Source organism: Aythya marila (genome assembly GCF_965140915.1).
Source record: "Aythya marila genome assembly, chromosome: 16".
Lineage (NCBI taxonomy): Eukaryota > Metazoa > Chordata > Aves > Anseriformes > Anatidae > Aythya > Aythya marila.
In genome coordinates this window covers 6,514,705-6,539,651 of record NC_139057.1, presented here as the reverse complement: position 1 = coordinate 6,539,651, position 24,947 = coordinate 6,514,705, and the positions used below count along the sequence as shown (strand labels likewise).

General features: G+C 40.4%; 2 protein-coding genes and 1 long non-coding RNA gene across 3 annotated transcripts in view; all 3 read right to left on the bottom strand.

The window, feature by feature from the left end:
• Positions 1 to 821: 821 nt before the first annotated feature.
• CBLN4 (cerebellin 4 precursor) lies at positions 822 to 5,937 on the bottom strand. Its single transcript, XM_082773645.1, has 3 exons — positions 5,574 to 5,937; positions 3,940 to 4,056; positions 822 to 1,138 (listed from the first exon to the last, which is right to left on the bottom strand). The coding sequence occupies exons 1-3, from the start codon at positions 5,853 to 5,855 to the stop codon at positions 941 to 943; spliced, it is 597 nt and encodes a 198-aa protein (XP_082629771.1). The 5' UTR covers positions 5,856 to 5,937; the 3' UTR covers positions 822 to 940.
• A 4,854-nt stretch (positions 5,938 to 10,791) lies between these two features.
• LOC309884256 lies at positions 10,792 to 21,367 on the bottom strand. The gene is made up of 3 exons (XR_014318583.1): positions 20,960 to 21,367; positions 14,062 to 14,151; positions 10,792 to 11,070 (listed from the first exon to the last, which is right to left on the bottom strand). It is a non-coding gene; the product is annotated as an uncharacterized lncRNA (long non-coding RNA).
• A 2,516-nt stretch (positions 21,368 to 23,883) lies between these two features.
• LOC309884255 (uncharacterized protein) overlaps positions 23,884 to 24,947 on the bottom strand; it is a 40,412-nt gene continuing 39,348 nt past the window's right edge. The window contains exon 17 of the mRNA XM_082773026.1: positions 23,884 to 24,503. Coding sequence (XP_082629152.1) covers positions 24,399 to 24,503 — 105 coding nt within the window. The 3' untranslated portion in view covers positions 23,884 to 24,398. The remainder of the gene's footprint in view (positions 24,504 to 24,947) is intronic.

The following is a 24,947-nucleotide window of genomic DNA, read 5'->3' as shown; positions in this document are numbered from 1 at the left end:
TAACACAACAAAAGGTTTGAAAAATAGACATAATTACAAAGAGGGGGGTCTCATTTCCAGCTAATAAAGTGGGTGTGTCTAAGGAAGGAATCCCTTAGATTTTTAATAAAGCAGTTATTATCAATCACATTAATTAAAACTGTGAGATTAATGTGTGAGATTTCCTGAAGGGCAAAGCTGCTTTGCAAAGTTGTGCCTGAATGATCACCTTTAACCCTGGTAAGAGTATTTTTCTTAATGGTTATAATAATCTGCACTTCTTTTTAGAAAACACCATGTGGAAAAGAGGAATACCTTACATACACAACTAAAATACAATCATAACCTCTTAGCTTTATGTGAGCTAGACATAACTGTGACTTGTGACAGAGCATAGATATATGGGTGAGCCATCCAACAGACTACACGCAGAGAAGAATTAAAGTCAATTACGTATCAATAATAATTACCTTTCTCAAGACAATGGAATAAATCATGTCATTTAAGTCCCAGTGACAAAAACATGTATGACCAATATATCAATATACAGTTCTTTGGCAGCAACACACTAACTCTTGATTGAAGTCTGAACTCAAACTCTCCTAAATTATAGACTTGGTTGCCAGTCTTTTCGTAATTAAAGAAAATCCACTTCTCTCATGAATCCAATAAGTCCAGTAAATGAAATCTGAATAAATCTTGCAGGCAGCTTTAGACTGTAACATTAAGCATAGATATTTATCGTCTGCTTTAGTTTCAATCCAAATATATTGTATTTAAACACACGAAATTCTGTGAAACTTCTGAGTAGTTCAGATGGGGCCAAAATCCATAAAGAGAATCCATATTCACCCATGAAAAAACAATAAAGAAACATCAATCCCATGATGATAAAATGATCTTCATGTAAAAGGGGCAATGATGAGTCCACACCTGGATGAATGTCACAGGAAAATTGACTTTACAGGGGAAAGACCAGAAAGCCAGAAAACGTAGAATACTGCCATCCACCGACCAGATTACCTTTCTCCAATTTCAGGTAAACCTTATCCTCCTTGTCTAGATAGAGCAGGACTCCATTAGTGGCAGCTTCACGTGTGACGTCCTTGTCCCCAGCAAAAGCAGAAATGACTGGCTTTCCGTTTAGCATCAAATTAACCTACAAGAGAAAAAACACTGAAAAGCTCTAATTAACAGGAAAACATCAACAAGTCTCAATGAATATTAACTGCAGTGCCAGAGGTCTGTTTAAGGGCCTGCTGTTTGCTGTTGTTATTGTTTGTTTCTTTTTAACTAATTACATTCATGTGGTGTGGACTTGTTTCATGGGCTTGATCTGCGGCTAAATGGGGTCAGTGCGATGCTGCCCACTGACTACAACGGCCCGGGCTCAGACAGTGTGAAAGGTAAATGAGATATTGTTGTCATCAGTTGCATGACCACATTAATTGTTGGCAGAATAGCCCTATCTATGCTAACTCTCTGGTGATACAGACCTGTAAGCTAGTACCTCAGTTTTGTTTCACATTGCTTACTTCAGAAGGTATTTAAAGGCAGTATTTTATGAACAAAGAAGACATTTTCAAGAAACTTAGGCACCCAGAGATACAATGTAGGCACCTAATGAGATTTCCCAGTAGGCTGGGAGCTTACACTTCATTGAGAGCAAAACATACATCCTTTCCATTATTGACTGCAGCTTAATTTTAAAGTCTAGGACAGACCTTCAGCTTTAGGAACCACCACACTGTGTTTTGATACTGAATCCATTTGTCCATAAAACACTTCTGGATGTACACAGGGCCTCTTCTATGAAAGCCACACTACACAGACAGTTGTGTAAATGAAAAGTTGGGCAGGGGTCAAAAGAATGGACAGATTCAGGCATTTTCATTTTTCCTATTAGTTTTCCACTTCTATTTCTTTTTAAATGACTATAATACAGTCATGGAAGGGTGAATTAAGAAATGCTTGGTTAAACTGAGTATTCTGGCCTTGCATATGCTTATATTAATTTTAATGGGAGTCACAGTGGAATAAATTACTGCTCAGCATAAGTCAGGGCAGCAGAATCTGGCCCTGATTTGGCATTTGCTTATCTGGGAAATCCACTTAATCAGATATCCCCAGGGAACCAATATCGGTTTAATGATACTTAATGGCACTAACAGATGTTTCAGGGGCATAGTAATATCACTTATGTAGGAAGCCTTCAGGTGATTTAGTGGTGTTTGTCTGTATGTGGATGAGACTCAAGCTGGTTTGCTCTACTGCAATGGTTTTCAGTCCTCCCCTTCACTATCACACACATGAAAAGGTCATCAAGACTTCACTTGTTGCTTAATTTAAGTTCATCTTATTTGTTCTGTACCATCTCTGTTGTTCGGGTTTCCCTGCAGGTCATCTTACAGCTATTTGGATTACAGCAGAAGACATACCACAGGTTTGCCTCAGATTTACATTAACTGTGCCAAAATGGAGCTAACCAAATTCATCCATCACTTCTGAAAATCTTGATCTATGAAAGATTTTAAGTCATGTGGTAGGTCATTAAATTCCCTGTTATAGGCCCCAGACTATCAGGTTTGAGTATTTGGGAGTAAAGCACTGAAGGCTGCACTAGGCTTCCAGAATCCAAGCCTGAACATCTTTCCTGGCAATACGTATTTTTAATCTGATGAAGGTGAATGACATACAGTTATTCTAGGCCATTTCAACCCTCAGCATTTAAGAGAGTGAGAGGAACATCATTTGATCCTATTAAATAGTTTACAAGCTCATTATAGGAGAGTTCATGATGTCAATATTTCATCTAAGACTTTTATCTGAATGGAAGACCTTTCCTGAATGGAAGCAGGATTTCAAGTTGTAAACTGAAGGTGAATTTCCCCAGGGATGGGAACGTGTCTTACACCAGCTTCCTCTGCCTCCTGTACCATTTACACTTTTCTCAGGAGCTTTCACATGGCAAACCAAAGCCAAAGCTGCCACAACGAAAGGGCTGATCACGCCTCCTGCAGAAATCAGTTTCCTCTCAGCCCTGTACACTGGAAACCACATTCAGGAGGAAATCAGAGCAGGATAAAAGCGTCAGATACTTCTATGAATCCAATGGTCTCATAGGTGGAAACAGGAGAAGCTACAAACATTATTCCAAAGCTAGAAAGCCAGCATATATGTCACAGAAATTGCATGACCTGGGGTGAAGATTAAGGAATGATTTTAAGGAATTTACTTTTGGCTCAGCAAGGCGATGTTGAGGAACTTAGAGGCTTTTCCTCAAAGATAGTACATATTTATATTTAATTAAGCAGTTCAGCTGCTATTAAGCTGCAAATGAAAACATAGAATTGCACTTTTTTTTTAGTATATGAGGTATCTTTTATGCATTATATAGTGAAGCAAGTTAGCAAGTTTAAAATGCCATGAAGGTTCCCTAGAAGCAGCATAACATTCTGGTGTAGTGGCAGAACAAGCAGAGCACAGCAGTCTGGTTTCATGAGCATCTATCTGGCATCGTGATCTGACAGCCAGGTGACAAGATATTACCAACATAAGCAACTGTGGTAGGTATTCCCAGAACCCCTGTGTTCAAGACAGTGAGTTTAACCAGTAGAAAAATATGACTTTTCAATAGTATTTATGCAATCAAATGAAATTCAGAGATATATTTTACCCTTGATTGTCTCATTCTATTCAACATTTCACACTACACCAGATAGTTAGTACTTAGAGTACAGAAGTGAAGCTGTGGCAATTTATTTCAGGTGAGAATCCTGCCTCATTACAGCTGTATGGTTTAAATACATTCACTCCACTGCTGGGAACTGTACACCACAAGTTACTTTAAACTAAGCTATTCTTCCTTGAAAGTTTGTTAAATGCTTGTGTTCCGTCAAGATTCTATTGTGAATAAACAATTTAAGTAAAAGATTTTATAGTTATACTTGATCAACGTACCTGTATTGTTTGGCTCTGATAGACTTTAATTACGTGAAAACTGAAACTGTAAATTCCTTTTCTTGGTGCTACAAAGACAGATTCCAATGTGAAAAAATTGCCCACATTTACTAGGATCTACAAACAGAAAGTACACAATGGGAATTAGTACAGGTGTTCAGCGCTAAATAATACATATAGACTATTAAATGTTTCCCCACAGATATTTGTCCATCTACATCTCTGATTTTTCATTCATTGTTCTATCAGCTAAGTTGAAATATTACTGATAAAATGGATGTTTATTTATATTTATTGTACAACTTTACTATAAGTAAGCTAGGGGGAGAATGTTTCTTACTTTGCTACTATGTCATACCTACAAGATCTTCCTTCTACACATGCTTAGAGGATATTAAAAAAAGGCTTTTTTTTTGTTCATCATACCCCAAAAATGACATCAAAACTCTGATTCTGGGAGTGGCATATTGGTTTTGGCTAAAAAGCACTGGCCAAGGAAACACCACCTTCCTGAAAGTATCAAACTGTGAGGAAGGCTGTGTGTGAATGCTGTAATTCACTCACCAGTTCAGAGTCAGCCTGAGCTACCAAAATACCTGGCATATGAACGAGATCTGGCTGTGAGCTTTTGCTGCTTTGTTTTTGTAAGCACTAATAATAATTTGGGTTTGATTAAACAGAGACAGGGAACCAAGAGGAATGTACCAGACGAGTGCATCATATATATGCTAAATCTCTTCTTAAATGACTAATTTTTTCTTTCTTCCCACTCGGTTATGCTCTATTTTTAATTGGTATTTTCAGGCTCCTTTATGCCAGACACAGCCCTAGAAAGCCACGAGGAATGCCCACGAAGTTAGGGTGATTCAGATCACCAGCATAAAGCTACGTAACAAATCTGGCTTCGGCTGTCAGGATAATTTACTGCTCATTTTGATATGATCTAGGAAGTAAAATGACTATCAGTCTCAATTACCTGCCCTAGGACAGGACCTGGCATATGAAATACGTGCCGCAACCTGCATGTTAAAGCATGACTGACTGAGAGGGGCTGTACTAGGAACCTGTGGTTTTTAGAGAAAACTGGAATTATTTTTCCTTAAAAACTGTTCTTCTCTTCCCCCTCCAAGGCTCCACCAGCCAACCGAAGTGTGACGGGGCTGCCCGCACCCGGGCACCGCCGGTCCCCCAGCGCCTCGGTGTCCCCGAGGGCTGCCCCGGGGATGCTCGCAGGGCCCCGGCGGTCTTCCCCCAGGTTCTCCCGGCCCCGCAGCCCCCCCGGCCGGGCTTCACCTCGCCACCCTGCCGGGTGCCATCCACCGCCGGGCCGGGAGGGGCCGGAGGGCACGGAGCGCACGGCCCCGGAGCCCCGACGGCGGCCGCCCCCCTCCGCGCCCCGCTCCGCCCTCCCCGGCGGGCAGCCCCTTCCTTCCCCGGGGGGGGGGCTGGAATTAAAGCCCCCTGCTCCTCAGGAGACCCCAGCCTCCCGTTTCCCCAGCTTTGGGGCTGGGGTTCCCCGCGAGCATCACCCCAGGGCGCCCCGGTTCCGCGGGACACGAGGGGACGGCACCTGTTGATCACCCCCCAGCCCCTCGGGGATCCCCCCGGACCCCCCTCCGGGCCCCGAAGCCCACCTGGTCGAAGTAGATGATGCGCGTCTTGTTGCTCATCTCGGAGGGCTCGTGGTTGGTGCTCCTCACGGCCGAGAAGGCGACCTTGGAGTTGGCCGCCCTCACGGAGATGCCGAGCGGGGAGGAGGAGGACGAGCCCTTGGCGTCGGTGGCGGGGTTGGAGTCGCAGACCACCAGGCACTTGCCCTCCAGGACGATGGGCTCCGTGTCGTTCTGCGCCCTCGCCGCGGGGCCGCCCAGCGCCAGGGCCAGGAGGAGGAGGGCGGGCAGCAGCCGCCAGCCCATGGTCGGCACCCGCGGCCCCTCCGCGCCGCTCCGCGCCCCGCTCCGGCCACCGCGCACCCGCGGGAGGCCCCGCCGGCAGCCCCGCACTGCCCCGCACCCGCACCTCTTGGCACCGCCGCTCCGAAGTCTTCTCGCTTTTCCTCCGGCTTCTTCCCTCTGCCTCTTTTTTTTTTTTTTTTTCCCCCTCTCTTTTTCTTCTCCTCCCCCCCCCCCCTCCCCGCCACCACTTTGTGTCTTCTTTTTTCTTTTTTTTTTTTTTTTTTTTCTTTTTGTTACCCGACTCCTCTTTCAAACCCGCCGCAAAAAAGCAGCCGGACAAAATAAACACTTCCCGGCGCCCCCTTTTCTCTCCTCTCTCCACATCAAAAAAAAAAAAGAAAGTAAGAAGGAGGGGGGGTGGGTGGGAAAAAAAAAAAAAAAAAAAAAAAAAAAAAAAGCCCTCAGGTGAATTATTGATGAGAGAGAGGAGAAGAGAGGGGTCACGAAGAAATAAAACCAGTTGGCGTTGCCATGATTGCCGCTGCCGGCTCGCTCTCCTCTTTGAGCTGGAGATCCAGGATGCTCGGAGTGGCGGAGCGGAGAGGTGGCAGCTTCCCCCCAGCTGCCAGATCCCGTGTCTGATACCACCGCCGGGGTGCTGCAGACTCCAGATCTCTCTCTCTCTGCCTCTCTCCGCCACAATTCCCCAAAGAGTTATGTCACAACAAACCTGCCCGTCCCTCGCCCAGCTGGGCAGATGCGGGGCTCCATTAACAGAGACCCTCCTCTTCAAATTGCCCCCTCCGCCGACTCGCACACTTGTCTTCCCAGGCAACTTTTTAAGCAGCTGCAAAGCCAAAGGGAAAGCAACAAATCAGTGCAACGTCCCTCGTTTCCAAAAGGAGGCGGGGGTAAGAACTGCAGCCTGGTGGAAAGGCGTGCTTCTAAACCTGGAGGAGTCTCCCGGGGCACAGACCTGCCGTGCCTTTCTTTGTGGCTTGCATTTTGGCACGACACCCTGACCCCGTGTGCACTGCCACTGATGCCCCAGAGCCCGGCACTGGGTAGGAGGAGGAGGGAAGCAGCCCCCCTCAACGCCCCTCGCTCAGACCCCTCATCACTGAAAGGACTTTCCTGTCTTCCCTTTGAGGATTAATATTGCCAGGTATTGCCTCGTGGTGCTGCCAAATGGCTGCTGCTGGTAACGTTTGGATTAGACTCCCCTGTCTAGTGATATTTCTTGTTTGGATGTGTGCTGAAAGGACGGGAAGAACAAGCAGGTGCCTTTGCTCAGTACTCCCACGCACCAAGATTATTACAGACTTGACTGGTATGGCACTGGTGACGGCTTCTAGAGCAGATCTTTCTTGCATCACCTGGTCCCATGATGCACTGAAAACATCTCTTGGTGAAACCCAGTCCCATCGAAGGACTGGTAGAAATGAAACAGTGCTCCCAGAAGCAGAACAGGCTCAATGGAATTTCATTCGCAGCAACAGCAAAGTGTCCATGGCTTGTAAGAAATGGAGAGTGTGATTTTTGGATAGATGAAGTTCAATGTGACAAATATTTTTGCATATAAGAGTTTTGCAACAAATATTTCCCATGTCAGCCATTAAGTAAGAGTAGCCTTTGTGTACTTCTTGTCCATACCCATCCTTGCCTGGGTCCAGCCAGATCTGTCAAACCCAGCTGGGAAAGGTGCTGACCCAGCTGGGAGCTGCAAACGCCCTCACAGCTTGCTGCCTCCTTGGAGGCTTGGGCTCCCGAGAGGCTTGGGCTCCCGCAGCACCTCAGCTCCATGCACTGACAAATGCTGGCCATAAATCTGGACTCTTAATAGACAAGTGAAATTAAAGAAGCAACAGGAAGCTAAGAGGAGTAATAAAAAGCACTGAAACCCACTCTCCAGTGAATAAAAGGCTCTCTGTGGGTAAATGTGAGCTGGGACTGTTTTTCAGGTGATGTGGAGAAGTGAGGGTGAAGCATTGTCTGCAGAATTCAGTCTTCAAGAAGCTGTAAAACAGCCAAAAAGTCCCCTTAGCTAGCAGTAAGTACAATACTCTGTAAATTTCAGAAAGCTAGATGCAAATTTTAAGGAATGCCTTTGCTCAGACAAGGTAAAAAGAAATCTTACTGTTCTCTAGGAGTGCATCAATATCCTCTTATTACAGTGACACCACCAAAAATGAACAAAACAAGTCAAGTTGAGAAAAACCACTTGCTGTAAACAAGAAAGGAGACAAGAAAGGAGGCGAAGACTTGCCTCACAACGTTGTTCCTTTTGTATTGGATCTGCAGATTAAAAGATTCATGCCAACGCATAGGAACACCTGTCTGGAAGGCTCATGCGAAGCAGAGCTGTGTGAAAACAGCAAGATTCTGTTCCACAATGTTTTGTAAATAAATACACATGTATAAATAATCCCACACTATTGCAACATCTCTCTTGTATAGTCTCTTCTGTACCTCATGCTGCTCAGCCTTTCAACAATGCACAAATTACAACAAATCTGTATGTATAACATATAGTATATATATAAATGTGGATTGAAATTTGAGACTTCTGTCTATTTTGAATATTCCAGTATTTGCCAGAGACTATGAATTTTACAATAAGTTCAAATAAATTGTTCCAATGCGTTTTTGTTGTGGACAATGACATCAACTGTCTCAACAGTGGAAAGACAATAAAATAGGCAGAATTTAGATGAAGCAACCGAAAAAAGTACCATCAGAAACTGAAGTGGTCCAAGGGCCGATGTGCAAGCTGAAGGAGCTGTTTGGGAAGGTCACTTTCCCATTTCCTCGTCTGCAGCTGCAAGCACGTGCTGAGGCTGGCATGGCCACACCACGTGCCCATCCCACTGCTCTCCCTTGGGTGCCTGTGGAGCTGGTTTGCACAGAGCGGACAGCAAAGTGCAGCCAACATCCAGCTGAGAGCACATCTCGCTGGTGTGCTCTTCTCCCAGAGCTGTGTGTGCATTTTTTGTACATACGGGTTCCTTGAGCTGTGTGAACAAATTATTAATTAAGTATGCACCTAACTAATTACAGCCATTTGTGAACACAGCTACTTCATTTCAGAGCTCAGTTGTGATAAAGTTAAATGCATGTCAGGAAGACATTTGCACACATGTTTGCATGGGGTTATAAACCTGTTTTGAGATCACAGTCTGCAAAAGCTAAGTGCTGCTCATCTCATGCAACCTACTCTGGAAAAGTCAGAAAGTACAAGAATTCTCTTAGAATTACCTGTCAGCTGCATGGGTAGTATGAGACAAACATTAATGATTAACATCGTACTCCTTCTTATCTATGAAAGGGAGACCAAAGTGGGCTCTGTCCTGCACTGTGGATTAAATTTTCAGGAATGTCAAAAAAAATCTGAAAATACTTTGGCAGGTGGCATTTAATTTGGACATCAGCGGTACCCCAACCTGACTGGGGTGCACTTCAATGAGACCGTGATTAAAGCCAAGTATCAGATACCATGAAAACAGAGTCAGGTTCTGCTCCTATATTTTGCCCGTAATTATGCCGTGCACATGCTCATAGACAGTTCTCGTTTCAGAATCCTGTGTTGTCTGAAAAAAAAGACCCTTTGAATTGCAGTCTTGGTGTGGAGGAAACTTCAGACATTATTCTTGTCTTGGTGCCTTTGACTTAGGATATGTCGCTTTATTTTCTTCTGATTTACAAAAGGATACGGACAAACCTTTTGTTGCTTTGTGAATCATTTTCTTTTCCATGACCAAAACATGCTCTCCAGTACTACTGGCTTTGATGGATTTCTGGCTTCATTATTCCTCAGTAAAATGAGCAATTTCAATGTGTTATGGAGTTGAAGGAATTGGACTGAGAAGAGGCTCAGGTGCAGCAAGACTGTCCCTTTTGTGCGGTAGCTGGAACACAGGCGTGCACCAGGGACTACAGAGTTTCTATCCTCGTGGGAACCAGCAGCAGCTCGATCAGATATTTTACTCGATGCCTGGCACTATGTTTCAGTATTCTTTTCCCCAAAGGGTAACCAGTATTGAGATTTCAGGTGACATTTATTAACAATATGAATTCAAGAGATGAATAAGACTATTAAAATTTTTCTTTAGCAATAAGCCATTTGCAAGATGGAAAGAAGGCAGCAAGATAACAGGACAAGCAAAATTCGACAGAGCGATCCTGATTTAACAGCCGAGTCCTACAAGTGCAAAAGAAATCTTATGTCAAATAAATGTCCTCTGCTCTGGGAGAAGGAAAGCAAAATAGAAGTCATTGGGGAAAGTGTATTTGGGAGAGAAGCTGAAATGAGAAAAAAAAAGAAAAAGATTTCTTCTTGGAAATAAAGTGAATATAACCTCCAATAAAATTAGTATTTTTGGCATTCAAAATCAAAAGCATCACACTGAAAAATGCTGTAGATGGTGTCTTTTCTGACTTTTCAGACACGGCACCAAATCACAACTCAGAAAGTAATGGTGGCAGTTAAAACAAATTCTTGGAGGCAATGGCTCAAACACTTAAACAGAGAACATTGCCTGCTATCAATAATTTCCGAGTTTATAACTGGGCTGTTAGGGCTGCCCTGCAGAAGGCAGGGCCTGATCTTGGCCACAGGCAGCCCACACATCGACCGTTGCCGAGCTGCTGGCACGGTGCATGACACTCCCAGGGAGAGTGGATCTATGGATAACATACATAATCCAGCCCCAAATCCATGCATAAGTAAACAGAATGAAGAGCTCCCATCCGCAAAATGTTTGAGCCATATCACGAAACATCTCCTTCTTTTTTTCCCACCCAGGCAGCAGGAAGACAGCTTAAAGGTTATTAGCGTTCGTGCTCTTTGGATGGGTGGGCTGTTATTTAATTGCTGTACAAAATGAGAGAAGTTTGCTGGGGATGCTGTGGGAAAGATGAGTTGAAACGTGATGTTTGGATTTAATTCATAAGCAGCAAGGTTAATGATCGCCCTCATTTTATCTGACAAAGAATTTCTTGGTATTGATCTTCTACCTCTAACAGGGATTTCTTTCTTCCTTTAAAATAAAAACAAGTAAAATAAATAGAAAAAAATCAAGAATAGAAATTTGGTAAGATTTAGCTCTCTGTTTCTTTCCCTTTCTGGACACATGCTGTGGTGGCCTAAAACCATCTCCAGCTGGAAGCATTTTGCCCTTTCATAGGGAACTTTCTGCACCAGAGAAGGCGTTAGGCAGTTTTCTGACAAAGGGAAGAGCTGCAGGGAGAATAGAGAGAAAACATCAAGTTTACATTTTCTTTCATTTTTTGACTTGTAAACATGAATTAAATATGGTTTCTGTACATTATTGCATGATGCCTTTCAAAAATCACTAGAAAAGAAACATGTTGCTTTGTATAATTAGTCATTTGCCACACAAAAGGGAGAAATCATCTCCCTCAGACTTCCTCTCGTGCTTTGGAGCTGCTTGCTTATGTCTACAGGCTGTGTGGATTCTCCAAACCCCTCGGTAACAAGCACCCGCCTTCCCTTCCTTTCCTTTTTTCTTCACCATAATTATATTTCCCTTCTGTCAAGCTGAGCTCTCTGTTTGCTGAATGTGGAGCATGGTTTTGTACTGAGCTGGCTGAGCACCCGTCAGCCTCCTCGCAGGATTAAAATCACCCACTCCAGCCTTGCCTTCTTGCTGAACTCATCCCAGTGAGGACGTGCAAGGTGCACTGGGCAGGAGAGGCAGGGAAAGGGAGCAGAAAGGCTAAAATAAAAGGCAGGACACAGTCTCAAACCACGCTGCTGTGCTTACGGAGCTTGGCGGTGCTGGGTTGGACTTTTTACTGTCTTTTGCTATTCTTTCAGGCTAAATATTGTACTTCCTGATTTGGCTGCCGTCTCCATCTGTCTGTTGGCTGCAGTACAGACTAACTTATCTTTTGGACAGCTGGCCCCGTGACTCTCAGCTAGTTAAACAGTTTGTTGGCTGAGTGCAAAACCAATTCACCTGGCTAATGAGCTTAATGGTTCTTAAGAAGATTCCATTAATATTTTATAAAGTAAGTTTCACTTCATTTATTTAGACTTAAATTGCATGGAAATATTATAGAACTATAATAAAACCTTCAGCCATATATATGTATACGGCTGGCGTAACTAAAATGAACAAAAGTTTTTTGCTATGGAAGTCGGGCAGATGCAGAACGAAGCCTACATTTTCCTTGCTTTATTTTAATCTACTCCATAGATGCATATGGGTGTGCTTCATCTCTGGCACCTTGCTTGGCTTTCTAAGTAAGCGCTTTCTCTCTGTCTATTTTGAAAGTAGCTCTCAGCATCCTATTCCATCTTTCCCTTCCCTTCCCTTCCCTTCCCTTCCCTTCCCTTCCCTTCCCTTCCCTTCCCTTCCCTTCCCTTCCCTTCCCTTCCCTTCCCTTCCCTTCCCTTCCCTTCCCTTCCCTTCCCTTCCCTTCCCTTCCCTTCCCTTCCCTTCCCTTCCCTTCCCTTCCCTTCCTTTCCCTTCCCTTCCCTTCCCTTCCCTTCCCTTCCCATTCCACCTTCAAGTATTTCTTAAAAATTTCTGCAACACCAGAACAGATAAAACAATGTGAAAAAAAAAAAAATCTCTACTTATATGTTTGGAGCTTGTTTAATTTCCCTGGCATTCTGTTACATAAAATTTGTGTTTCAATGGAACACAAATTGTGGAAAGAGAATTTTTTAATTCTATGTGAATTTGAAAGGTGATTTAAAAAAACAAAGTCAGCAGGATGTCTGCATGCATGTAAGGGTAAAAATGTTCAGATATGTTGACAGCTCTGGCATTTGAGGTCTTTACTCAGCATTTCTTACACAACCAAACCCTCTGTTTAGCCGATACTGGAAACCTGAGCACACTGTAGGTCCAAGCAAAAAGTGCAAATCAGGGTTTGAAATGCTCATGGCCAGATTCTGTGATTATTTGCAGCAGTTTGTTTCTGCCGTTACTCTTTGACTGATCTCTGGAAATATTCCACAGTTATACTAAGTCCAATACATTTACTCCAGATTTATATCCATGTCAAACTGAGACTCTGTAGGTTCTTTTTACTCCTTCACAGATCCTAGGTAGGAGTCAATTGTTTGCAACATTAATAAGCCAGTAAATTTCATAACTAAACTTGGCTGTGGACTGTCCACAAATAGTTTAATATTTCTTCTGTGAGTTTTTATTGAAAATATTTCCAGTAAATCTCTTACTAATTTACATGTTTAGCCCACTTGTAAAAACAAGGCTTCTGTGGCCTGAGACTGTAAAAGCAACTAGCATACATTAACCACCTTTATGGCAGGTACTGAAAGCGCTATAACTTGTTATGAAGTAAAATTAAATTCTTGTTTTACTATTGCATTTCAGTTCATGTCTAGAAAAAAAAAAAAAAAAAAAAAAAAAAGAGTTTGTGTTTTCAAGTAAGTTACCTAATACATTTGTGCAGTTTTAGGAAATAAATAATTTTGGAAATGCTGCACTGACTTATGCAGCAGTCTTAGATTTTCAATTGCATTTTAATGAATCAAAAAGTGTGTTTTTTAAGCAAAAGGAATAAAATGAGATGATACAGCCATAAAATTTAAAAAGTAATAATAATCAAAATAATAATAATCAAAAAACAGGAGTGAAGAGGAAAGGACTTGGTTTGCTGCCTGCTCTGAGCTTCAGAGCCCATTCCACCTAGCAACATGGGCACAGCACACTCAGGATGGAGTTTGCAAAGGCTTTGGTAATCTGCTGGCACTCAATTTAGCTTAAACTGTTGAATAAATTTTGTGGATATAGTTTGCTAATTTGATGTCAAGGAAACCATGGAAAAAATTGGATCCTGAAGTGGTGTAATTTAGTACCTCTCCTCTGACATCAATAGAGGAACATAGATTACCTCCCCTCAGTTGTCCCAGATAAATTCCTCACTGAGAGGTTTTCATAACAAGTGCAAATGAAAAAAAGAAAAAAAAAAAAAAAAAGCGTTGCTGTGGGAATAATTTGCTTTAAAGCAAGTGTCTAAGATAGTGAATTAGAAGACTGTTCATTGGTTGTATTGCTTGTTTGATATTTAAAAGGGAGTGAATTTACTGGAAGGCTTGTGATGATATTCAGGGTGGAAGCCACAGGGAATGGTTTAGCATTAGGATTTTTAGTGCCATCTATTGAGATGTGCCAACTTTAACAGAATAAAAAAACTGATCTTTCGTATATCATAGGCTTCATTTTTAACTTACCAACTTTCATTGCAGTCATTTGCTACTAAGACTATTTTCCAGCCGCCTTCCAGCACGGGTCACATCAGACTGTCCTGCTATATTCACACACTATTGGGAAACACATAAAAATCACAGTGTGGTACCTCCAAGTCATCTGGTTTCTCTCTTCTCATTTTAGAACAAATATCATGAAAGCAGATCTCCAAAGCTGGGCACAGCCTTCTCTAGAAACACCTTGGCAACTGGAACAGAAACATCCACTACCATTTCCTTTCCTTCTTTTGCCCTGTATGTGTCCTCCAACACCCTCTCACCTCTCCTCCAGCAGGTTCTTTAACCTTTCTGCAGCAGTTGAGCTGCTCAGCAGAGCTGGTGTCACAGCCCCCTGGGATGGCAGAGTGCAACCACCACAGTAGAGGTTCATATAGAGAGGTCTAAACAGGCAAAGATGAGTGGCTAATTTTTTTTTCAATGAATCAACCAAGTAAAAATTTTAAAGGAACAAAACAATTTGGAGATCAAGTACCAAAAATGTTATTTCCGCTTCAAAGAAAGCAAAAGTCTTAGGTCAAATGGCTTCTTTGAGAGAAGTACAATGATTTGTTCTATCTACATGCTCTTTATGACTAAATGTCTTCAAATTTCTGAAGAACAAAGAAAGAAAAATGTTGAAATTTGTTTTGTTCTGGTAATTTCAGGATTTCAAAATTCTTTTCATTTCTTTTATTTCATTTATTTCATTGGCTTTTCTAGGGGTTAGCAATTCTAAAGGGAGAGAAGAAAATCTGACACCAAATCTTTAACAAATTTCATCTAAAAACTTTTATCATTCCAGAAATTATCTGTGACTTGGAATGTGCAAAAATATCTCAATCTCATTGCTCAATACACAAATTTTACTTCACCCTCTCAGAGGCAGAACACTAAATCTCAAAGCCTGTTTCTGCCATTTTCCCAAAAGTACACATCCTTTATAGTGACAGTATAACTTTCTCAACTTAGTATTTTGGTTAGTATTTTTTAGTTCATTTGTATTAAAAATATTATAATCTCAATGCACCTTATTTTTGAGAAACTGTGGTCCTAACTTATGGAGTACATGGAGTTTATGTAACTTAAATCTGCAAAATATTTAACAACAAGCATCTATTCAGTCCTAATATTTGCAATTCACAATTGGTTTTAGGCTAGAAGATGAGTAAATGAGACTTTCAATCGGAGAAAATAATACTATGTAAATTTTTCAACTATTCAGGCAGCATGAAAAGTAAGTCTTTTATTCTACACGTGTCTCTTGGTTAGCTGCTTGAGGATTTGGGACTAAATTTCACTTTGTCTTGTATTTGTACCATTACCTAGCATGGTCTGGAAGTGAATCCTAATAGATTTTAGAAGAAAGAATGTTTTGTTCTTGTTTATTATTATTGTTGTTTTATTTATTTATCTCCAGACAATCATTTCTGAGATATGGGGATATCTATTTCCCCATCTATTACTATATTGCTCTAAAAATGAACAGGTCCCACCAAGTGTCTCTCTGGCAACACTACAAGCAGCTCCTCACCCTGTAAGTTATGATGACTTCTGTGAACATGTACCAATTTAAATTAGCCATCAGCATATAACAGACAGCATATCTAATATTCACGTTGAACATATTCTATTTTATTTCATTAGTTGGAGTGATAATTTTCAGCTATAAGTTAGCAACACACTAAGTATGGATGGCCTAACCTTTGTAGCAGATGGGAATTGATTAATCTGTTCAAATATTTTGATGATTCTTAATCAAAGCAAAGCGATGCAGGATTTTCTTCCAAGGTTTATTTGTCTCTAGCAGGCATAACTAGTGCTTCTACTGCTCTCTAAAACAGAATGCTAATAGAAAAGCATTGTTCTTCTTGATCAGGTATTCAAAACTGAGTTTAAATTATTTCACACTTGAGCTTTCTGTTTGTGTGTCCCCATAAATGTTTAAAACTGCTCTTGTCATAGAAAGTATGTGGCAAGAAAACAGTGAGATTAGTTATTTAGTGGGAGGGGGGAGGGGGTGGGCTTGGGTTTTTGCTTGTTTTCTTTTTCAAGAGAGAACTATGCATAATCAGTCCTTCGCCAGATCTTGATACTACACTGCTCCAAATATTAAATGTAGTTTATTAGATGTGGATAAGGACAAGAAATCCCCAGAAATCCCCACACCCTGAGGTATCAATAAAATATTAAGATCATGTTAGATACATCCATATTTTTCAGCACTTTCAAACCTCTCTAGGGCCTGACACCACATTTGCAGTGTTCCTCTGTGCTGTGCACACATCGCCACTTCAGTACAGAAATATCAAATGATTTTTTTCCATCTTCCATCCTTCCATCTTTTTTTTTTTAATGTAAAAATTGTGCCAGCAGCATGACAGGAAAACATATTCCCTTTCTGTCCTGCAAAGCTTGCCTATTAATCCCAAAGGTAAACTCTCATAATTGTTCATGAACAGCCCTTTCCACTATTAGTTGTAAGCGTATGTGATGCTTTACAAGTCTTGCCCCCAGAAAGCATCCTGGAAACCAAGCACTTACAATTCAGGGCCAAACAAGACACTACTATTAAAAACAATCAGCCGATACAAACACATAGCACTGCAAGAGCTGGGTTAGAAGTCTTCCTTTAAATCCCCTCCACACTTGCTAAGGAAAGCAAATTCATCTCACTGGACACCAGCATTGTATAATAAACTATATGTAATCTAAAACTCCTTATGGATGAACTGTAGCCACCACTGGGATGAAAAAAAAAAAAAAATCAAGTCTTTTAATAGCATTTTTCCATTATGTTTGAATAATTTCCTCACTCTATCATTGAGTAATTTTTAACCAGACCTTTCTGATTCAGTCTAAGTAAAGCTGTCAAGAACAATAAATATCTATCTCCTTAGTAGTGAATGCTTTAAAAAGATGCAAGGAAGAAAGCAATACCCCTATTTCACAGCTAAGGAACCAAGTCCATTGAACCTACCAATTTCTCTCCCTTGACTGGAAGCTGTCTTTCCCAGGCAAAAGTCTGTTGTCACTTTCTCTAACACTTTTCTTGAGGAAATGAGGCTTGAGCTCACATTCTTTCTGTTTGTCCTAAGCTAATAACTCCTGGAAATATTAAACACACTGATAAATTGTGAAGTCTCCAACCTCAGAGAGATTCTAAACATGTCTGGATTGGGCACTCCTGCTCAGGCTTACCCTGCTTGAGGGGGACTATGCAGGCTCCAGAGGTGCCTTCCAGCCTCAACCATTCTGATACTCTGATGAAACTTTTTTTTTCATTTTTTTAGTAATGAAGCTAACGAAATCTGTAAAAGAACTACTGAGCCAAACGGGGGGGGGGGGGGGGGGGGGGAGGGAGGGAGGGAGGAGAGGAGGGGGGAGGAGGAAAAGAAATGAATATAAGCACTAATTTCTTCTGAAGAGATTACAGTATTCAGTAACCAGTAAGGTTGATATACTTGATGGAGAAGTCCTTTCTGAGAGTCCTGTTCTGAAAGCCCTTTCATAATACTTAGTGTCCTGCTTCCCAGCTTTATTCTTGGGAAGCTAACCCTCCAACTACCACATCTCTGAATACCAGAAGCCTATCTATGGGATTTTCAGCTTGAAATATTGCCTTTCTTTCAGCAGATAACAAAATCTCACTGAGTTCATTGCGCTGAGCTTTCTCTCAATGGCTGTTCAAAGATTTTCTGCTGGATGACTTCATCAAGATGAATGCTAATAAGCAATTATTTGAGTCCTGAAGGGTTCAAATAAAAAAAGCTTTAACATAGAAGTGACTTTTCACATGTGTTCCAGCCCTTTGAGGAAGGTATCAGAACACTCTTCCTGGCAGCAAGCTGAGTGTCTGTGAACTCAGCTCATGGATTGCAGAAAGGGAGGGACAAGTAGAAAGGATCTAGGGTCCTAAAACACAGGCTCTGCATAAAATTTGAGCATTTGGATCCAGAATTGGTTTCACGATGCTCTAGGGGCATGAAATGAGGAAATGAGGCTCTAGGGATCCTAGCTCCTCAGTCTATAGCCTACAACCTTGTCCCAAAGCAAGATAAATGTGAGCTGTGTCCTCTGTATCACTGGGCACTCTTTATATTAGACAATGAAATTTTAATATAAAAATATACAAACATTTCTTTGTCTGATTGGCAATTATGTCTACTCCCTCCAACTGACTGTCCCAGTCTCTAGATAGTCACATTCCAAGTGCAGCTCAATACATCAATACTTTTCCACAGCTGCATGAGGAGTGGTTGGAAAACAAACAAACAAAAAAATCACAATAGTTTTCTAAATTTCATTCTCCAAAATGTCTGTTTTGCACAACACACCCACATGGATGTGGTGCAAGCAGTCCCTCTCGATGGGAAGCTCTGAGATCCAGAGAAGCATCAGTCAGCTCAGTGCACTGCAGGATCACGGGGCTGTTCCATCAAATGCAGTGAGAGCTGTACTTCAGCTTGGAGAGTGCAGTCATCACAGCCCCATCGTCCTTTTGTAGGGCAAGTTCAGTAAATCCATAATCAAAAGGATTTTGTTTGTTTTTAATTTCCTTAATCAGCTTAATTCCTGACAACAAAGTAAGACATCAGATTGTTTTAAATGGCAGAATTCCAAATAACAAAGTTCAATTAAAGCATTAATGACAGCAACTTGGGATATTAACTGGGAATTATTTACTGGCTGGAAAAAATGGTTCTGTTTTGAAAATTTCTATTTATAATTACATTGTTTCAGGCCAAGTCCTATAGAGCTTGTTCAGGAAAATTTCTATAAGCTACCAAAAATAAATAAATAAATAAATAAATAAATGGTATGAATATGTTCATCAGGACTTGAACTTTTTGGACAATAATCTTAGGGGTCATTTTCCTTTTTTAGTGCAGTGCTTATGAGCAAATGACATCAGCACAACATACACCACCAGTTCTTTATCCATGTGTAAGCAAAGGAGTATCAGATATTTATGTTTTGAAACACAATGGAGCATTTATAAATTGCATCCAGAGACTTGAAATCTGCATCCGAAACCTTTTGTCTCAAATGTCTTATTTGTAAAATGAGCTTAAAACAATATTTACCTACTTAGTAGTTTTTTGTTTTTTAATTACTGCTGACTGTCCTTGACTGAAATATTCTCAATGGGTAAAATTCATCCCTGCTGCCTGGGGAAACAAGCACTAAGTGTAAGGCTTAGGCACAATCTTTGGTCCCTACAACCATTACAACTAATACCCCAAAAGTTGTCAGCTTCTTAGATGTACCACGTCAATTGCAGTAATATGTTGTGATGGGAAATACTCAGGTTCGATGCTAAAAAAATTCCTGTTTGCACAGAGCATCCATGCTTGCAAGAGTTAGAGTTTTCTTTAAAAAAATGCCTCCCTTTCTTTGCTACCCCAGGAATAAAATAAGCTGTTCTACTTTTGGTACATTCCAATTGGGTACTGACCAGTAAAATTGGAAAAAAAAAAAAAAATTGCATTTATATGATAAGGAACCTTAATGGTTGAGCATTTCAGCAGTCTAAACATTTCTTTCCAATCAGAGAAATAAATCTTGGTTCTGTTAATATCCACAGCAAAATTTCTGATGAGTGATGCAGGGAAGGATCTCTCCAAGAGCTTTCTGAGTTGGAGAACCTCAGCACTTTGTTAAAGCAGCCTGCAGTTTGAATTTGTTAATACATTCTTCTTTAAGGCAAGCAGCTTGAAATTTGTTTGTGGTTCTTCTGAGTCATCATTTACTTCTTAAACACAGGAGTGAGTATTTTCTAAGAACACTTTCAGGCTTTGGTTGTTCTACAGCGAGTGCCCAACAGCTTCCCTTTTTACACCCAAAGTTTTTATTCTCTTTGTCTAATACACTCTTTTTCTTCTCATACAATCGGTGTTTGTCTTTGAAAGGCACTGATTCAAACTAAAACACCAGCATACATAGGTGACTTCAAAGCTTTTATGCAAAGAACACCTTACAAGTGACCATAATTTTTATTTTTGCTGTGCCATTCATTTATACAAAATATGCAGGGCCACTCTGCCTGTTGCCTGGCCTTCCTCAGTTCAAATAAGAAAGAAATAGGAAAGCTGGAAAACAAAATTCAGCCACTGTCCTAGGATTTATTTGTCCAGTTATGGAACTTTTTTTCCCACTGAATCTAGTGCTGGATAGTCTCATGTCTTTACACCTGTTTTTAGTTTGAGGAAACTCTAGGAAACGTCTGTGTCTTGGGCAGAAAGGTTTGTATTTCAAACTGAATTCTTGGAAAGCCCTTGTGAGAGCTACTACACATGTAACACAGGTCCCTTTGGGAGCTCAAGTCAAATCAGTGACCTATGCTTATACAAGCTCCATTTCTCACCGTGTTTCTAAGGGCAGATTTGAATACACTGATACACTGAGCAGGTGGAAAAAGTCAGAGGTTCCTACGTATGTGGTCACATCCCAGAGAACAGCTCTTCCCTCTGCCAGGCTTTTGCTGAGGATACTTAATGTCTAATATGAAATAGAGAAATTATCTTTCCTGTTCTCCCTGAAGTACTGTACATACCGTGTATCTCAAGGAAATAAATAAATGACAAATAAATAAAGATCTCTAAGAAAGAGATCTCTATTTCTTTCTATACCAAGCAGTTCTTACACAGGTGGGCTGTCATTACCCAAAAATCATACAGCATCTGACCCACAGCCTAGCTTCACACTAGTGAATATTGAGAAAAATTTTACTAAACAGAACTACATCATCATTAAGCTTTTGTATTTCATTATATGCCAAAAGTAAGCTTAGCACATTTTGTAGGGCAACAATTTACCCAGAGTTAAAAATATGATAGAACTTGTAGGGGTGCTTTGTATTAGTTTCCACAAACAGGAGGCTTACCTGAAACTTTGACTTTATGACTGCAGGTTTGCAGGATAAAACTGTCATCTGCTAAAGAAGGATTCCACAGAAATTATCCACAGGGAGATTTAGATCTTGTTGAGGTGTAGCAGTCATTATTTTTTACAAATAAATACCATTAAAACTCAGTAATACAGTTGGCTTTAAGAGACCTGAGAAGTCCAGACTTAGGCAAAATAAATTTTGGGGGGAAAACAAAAAAAAAAAAAAAAAAAGAATTAACAAGGGAATGAGGTCTATTTATTTTTACATATAAATCAGGATGTCTCTGAAACTCACAGGAATGGAAGAAATAGCTTGTTTGAGAAAATTGAAACACGTCTCCTTTGTAAGCTCCCACTCCATAGGAAAGCTTCATGCTCTCTGAAGGGGCTAGAATCTCTTGCCAAGGAGGTACTTGGTCATTAATTTTTTAAATTAATGCTCCAGGATATTCACACAAAGACACAGATATCGACTACTGTGTAGAATATATTTTTAATTGGAAGAAGCCATGCCAGCCAAGCTATAAAACAAGTACAAGCTGTTAGATATAATAAGAGAGAAAAAAGACTAGGGGAAAAAAAAAAAAATGAGTCATGAAAAGAAAAAAAAAAAAAAAAGAGAGAGAGAGAGAGAGGAAAAAAAAACTATTTAGTTAAAAGAGACTTCCCAGGACTTCTGAGCTAAGGTAATGGTAGAAAAACATGAAACTTATCATGACCATCACGAATGCTGTTCAGGGATTCAGGGATCTTGATACCATGGAAATGACACTTGTATTCAGAATTATCTTACATGATTCACATATAAATGAAGATGGCTCAGATTTTTGCACAGTAATAACACATCAAGAACTGCAAATGTTGTTTTCTGTGTACATATATGCACTGAATAGTGCATTGTGAGACAGCGATGCAAGAAATTAAAGAACTTAATTTTCCTCTTCCAGTCAAAAAGGACTGATCTAAGCTGTAGCTCTCACTACATATAGATGCTATAGGTCCTGATATATAGAGATGCTACTGACTTCAGCATCAACCAGGTATCACTGTTCTGATGCTGACTTGAGACCAATATAGCCATTTTTTTGAGAAAAAAAAAAAAAATCTCTAAAATTAAATCCCTTTATTTGTTTCTGTAATTAATGTTTTGTAAAATAAGTATCTGAAATACTATTTTTTTCTATATATATTTTAATTGCATTCCTTTAGCCTCTGAGAAATATGACTGCATGTTCTTAACTAGAAGCATAAAGCTGACAAAACTGCTGAGAAGCCAAAATGATGCATTTTTTTAATGCAGAATTACAAGAGTTTATGGACACCAGTGACATCAGTGGTACAGGGGTGAGGGGCTGCACTGATCCGCTGGCACTTCTGTGTCTGCTGCAATGCAGTTCAGGCATCCGCTCCCTCACACAAAACATTTTCTATACATGAGAAGTAGGTGCCTGAAAAATGATGTTTAGTGTATGAAATACACAATGTGTTGAGCTCCTCCCTCAAAAAGCTTTTTAGAAATCCCCTGAGATTTCTAAATTTCTAAATTTCTGGGTGGATTGAACCCAGAAAACCTAAGCAGTGAGGCCCATTGGCATTCACAGGTGGTGCCAGGTTTGCCTCCTCCAGGACACAGCTGGAGCAGTTGCACATTTGCTCATCAGCACACTTGCTAAACACCCGATACCTCCTGTTGACACCTGCATAGCACACCTTTTGGCCAGAACACTTTTAAGAGGTGGATTATAGGGATTTGAATCCTCCAGTGCAGAATTCACTGCCTCAGTGATTATTCAAAGGAGAGGTTGGAACTAGGATTTTACAAGTGCATGTGTGATTCCTGCTCAATTCTTTGAAACAGAATTTGTGTGCACCTGCCCTCAGGAGCAAATTTGGCTTCCAAATGGGAGCACCCAGTGCCTAGCAAAGGGCAAGGGTTCTGATGCATCCTATTCCCTGTGCAGATGTATCATGGCTGATGTGAAATAGAGCAATTGCCTTTGTATTGATGCCCACATTAACCACAGGAATGCTTTTCTGAGCCTTTGTGTAGAGGTGTGCCACTAGTCATGGCACGGCAGAAGCTGTTAAGCTCCCAGTAACTGCAGCCTGCGATATCCTTTAAAATACTGAGGCCAAGACAAGAAAAAAAACTGAGGCTTCTTTTATCTCCATTTTTCAGACAGCGTCAAAGCATGTCTACATTTCTGGTAGTTGTCTCTTACTGACTGTCACGACCAGCACTAAAAATCTAAGCATTGTAGCACCTAACTGGAGGGTGCCCAGGCTCTTTACTGGAGGTAATTTTTAGATTTAAGTGCAACTAAACTTTTCAGAGGGATCAGATCTAATTCCTTCTAGTATTAAAGCCAGGGACAGTGTTCATTTCTATCTACTGGGCTTTCTATTAAAGCCCAAACATTGTGAGGCCTGGGCAGTCAGATCTAAAGTAAGTCAAGGAGTATGCTTTTTATCATACAACACTGTTTGTAGAAGGAGTACAGAAAATGCTAAATTTTATCAATGACCTTGTAGAACTGTGTTCTGCTTTCAGTGTTTAACACATCCATTTCTGTCTTTGCATTTATAATCTTCCTTTTCTTCTCATATTTTTAAGCTCAATGTAATTATTCTAATTAAAAATATGGAAAAGCCAACAAATGCAAAAGTATTTTTGCTTTTGAAAACCATCAGTAATTGCTTCCAGTATCCATTACTTTGATGCCTCATGACATGTTTTTATTTCACTGCTCTGATATTGTTCTCTTCCTACCAATGCAAATTTCATATATTGATTGGCTTCTACATTATTTTACCCAAATTCATTACATTAGCCAAAGAAAAAAAAAAGCACTGCTTTATTGTACTAATGGGGGGGGGGGGGGGGGGGAAAGCACCCAACCAGACATTTTCACCATTAAATACTAAAGCTGCAATGCTTTAATAGCTGAAGACAACCAAGAATTTTTGCTAAATGTTATCCCCAGTGGAGACTAGCTCCCCATTTCATTGTAAAACTTGTGAAGTATTATTTAGAAAACTACAGCAAAAATAAGTACAAATTAGATTACCATGTATAAATTCATTCACTGAAAGTAATAATTAAATGTCAGAAGACTGGGTATCAAAGAAAAAGATGAAAAAGAAATTATAAAATGTCAAGAACATCTCCTTTCTAAGTGTACAGGCATCTCAAGGTACAAAAGCACATAGATGAGAAAAAATGAAGGAGTCTCATAAGTAATCTGTGATCCGACAGGTCAAATACCGCTTACAAAACTACACGTGAGAAATTGAATACCTCTCAAAATCAAAATATACTGATGTGCAGACTATATGGTATTTGCTCCCTATTAGAAGGGCCACTTCCAAACAATTAACTCAAACATTTCCTGGATTTCTCTTTCTCTCCCCTCTTTATAAGAATAAGGTTGTCCTTACTGCATGACTTCAGCACAGGCCTTCCTAAACTCACTAATGAACGAAGATATCCATCCAAATAGCTCCTGAGAGTCTATGTCTTGTGGTTCCCCAAATTTTACCTGTAAATTTGAAAGAGAAACATATTTAACATTAATATTATCCAAATAAGCTTATCCATCTCCAAGACCATAAAGAAAGGAAAACAGCAAGAGAAAGGTTAAATATCTACATTATTATTATTTAGTAGAAAACTTAGACCTGTCTAAAAAATCCATTAAACTGAGATCCAAAACATCTCAAGCAAAAGTGGTCCCAGGAGTTGTCATTAAACTACCTCAGTAGCCTGTTCCTGGCTTTCTGTACAAACCAGCTTCTCTGGCTGAACTACAGATCTCCAGCTGAAGAGGAGAAAATCAGTAAATCATGCAGCTTCGTGACTTTGCAGTTTGTTAGTTAAATCCATTCATAAACGAAAGTGTACATTAGGGAAATATTTTATATTCCAGAGTGGACATAGTAGCAGTATATTCAAGCCAAAATGTTTTCATTTTCTGATGTTTTAT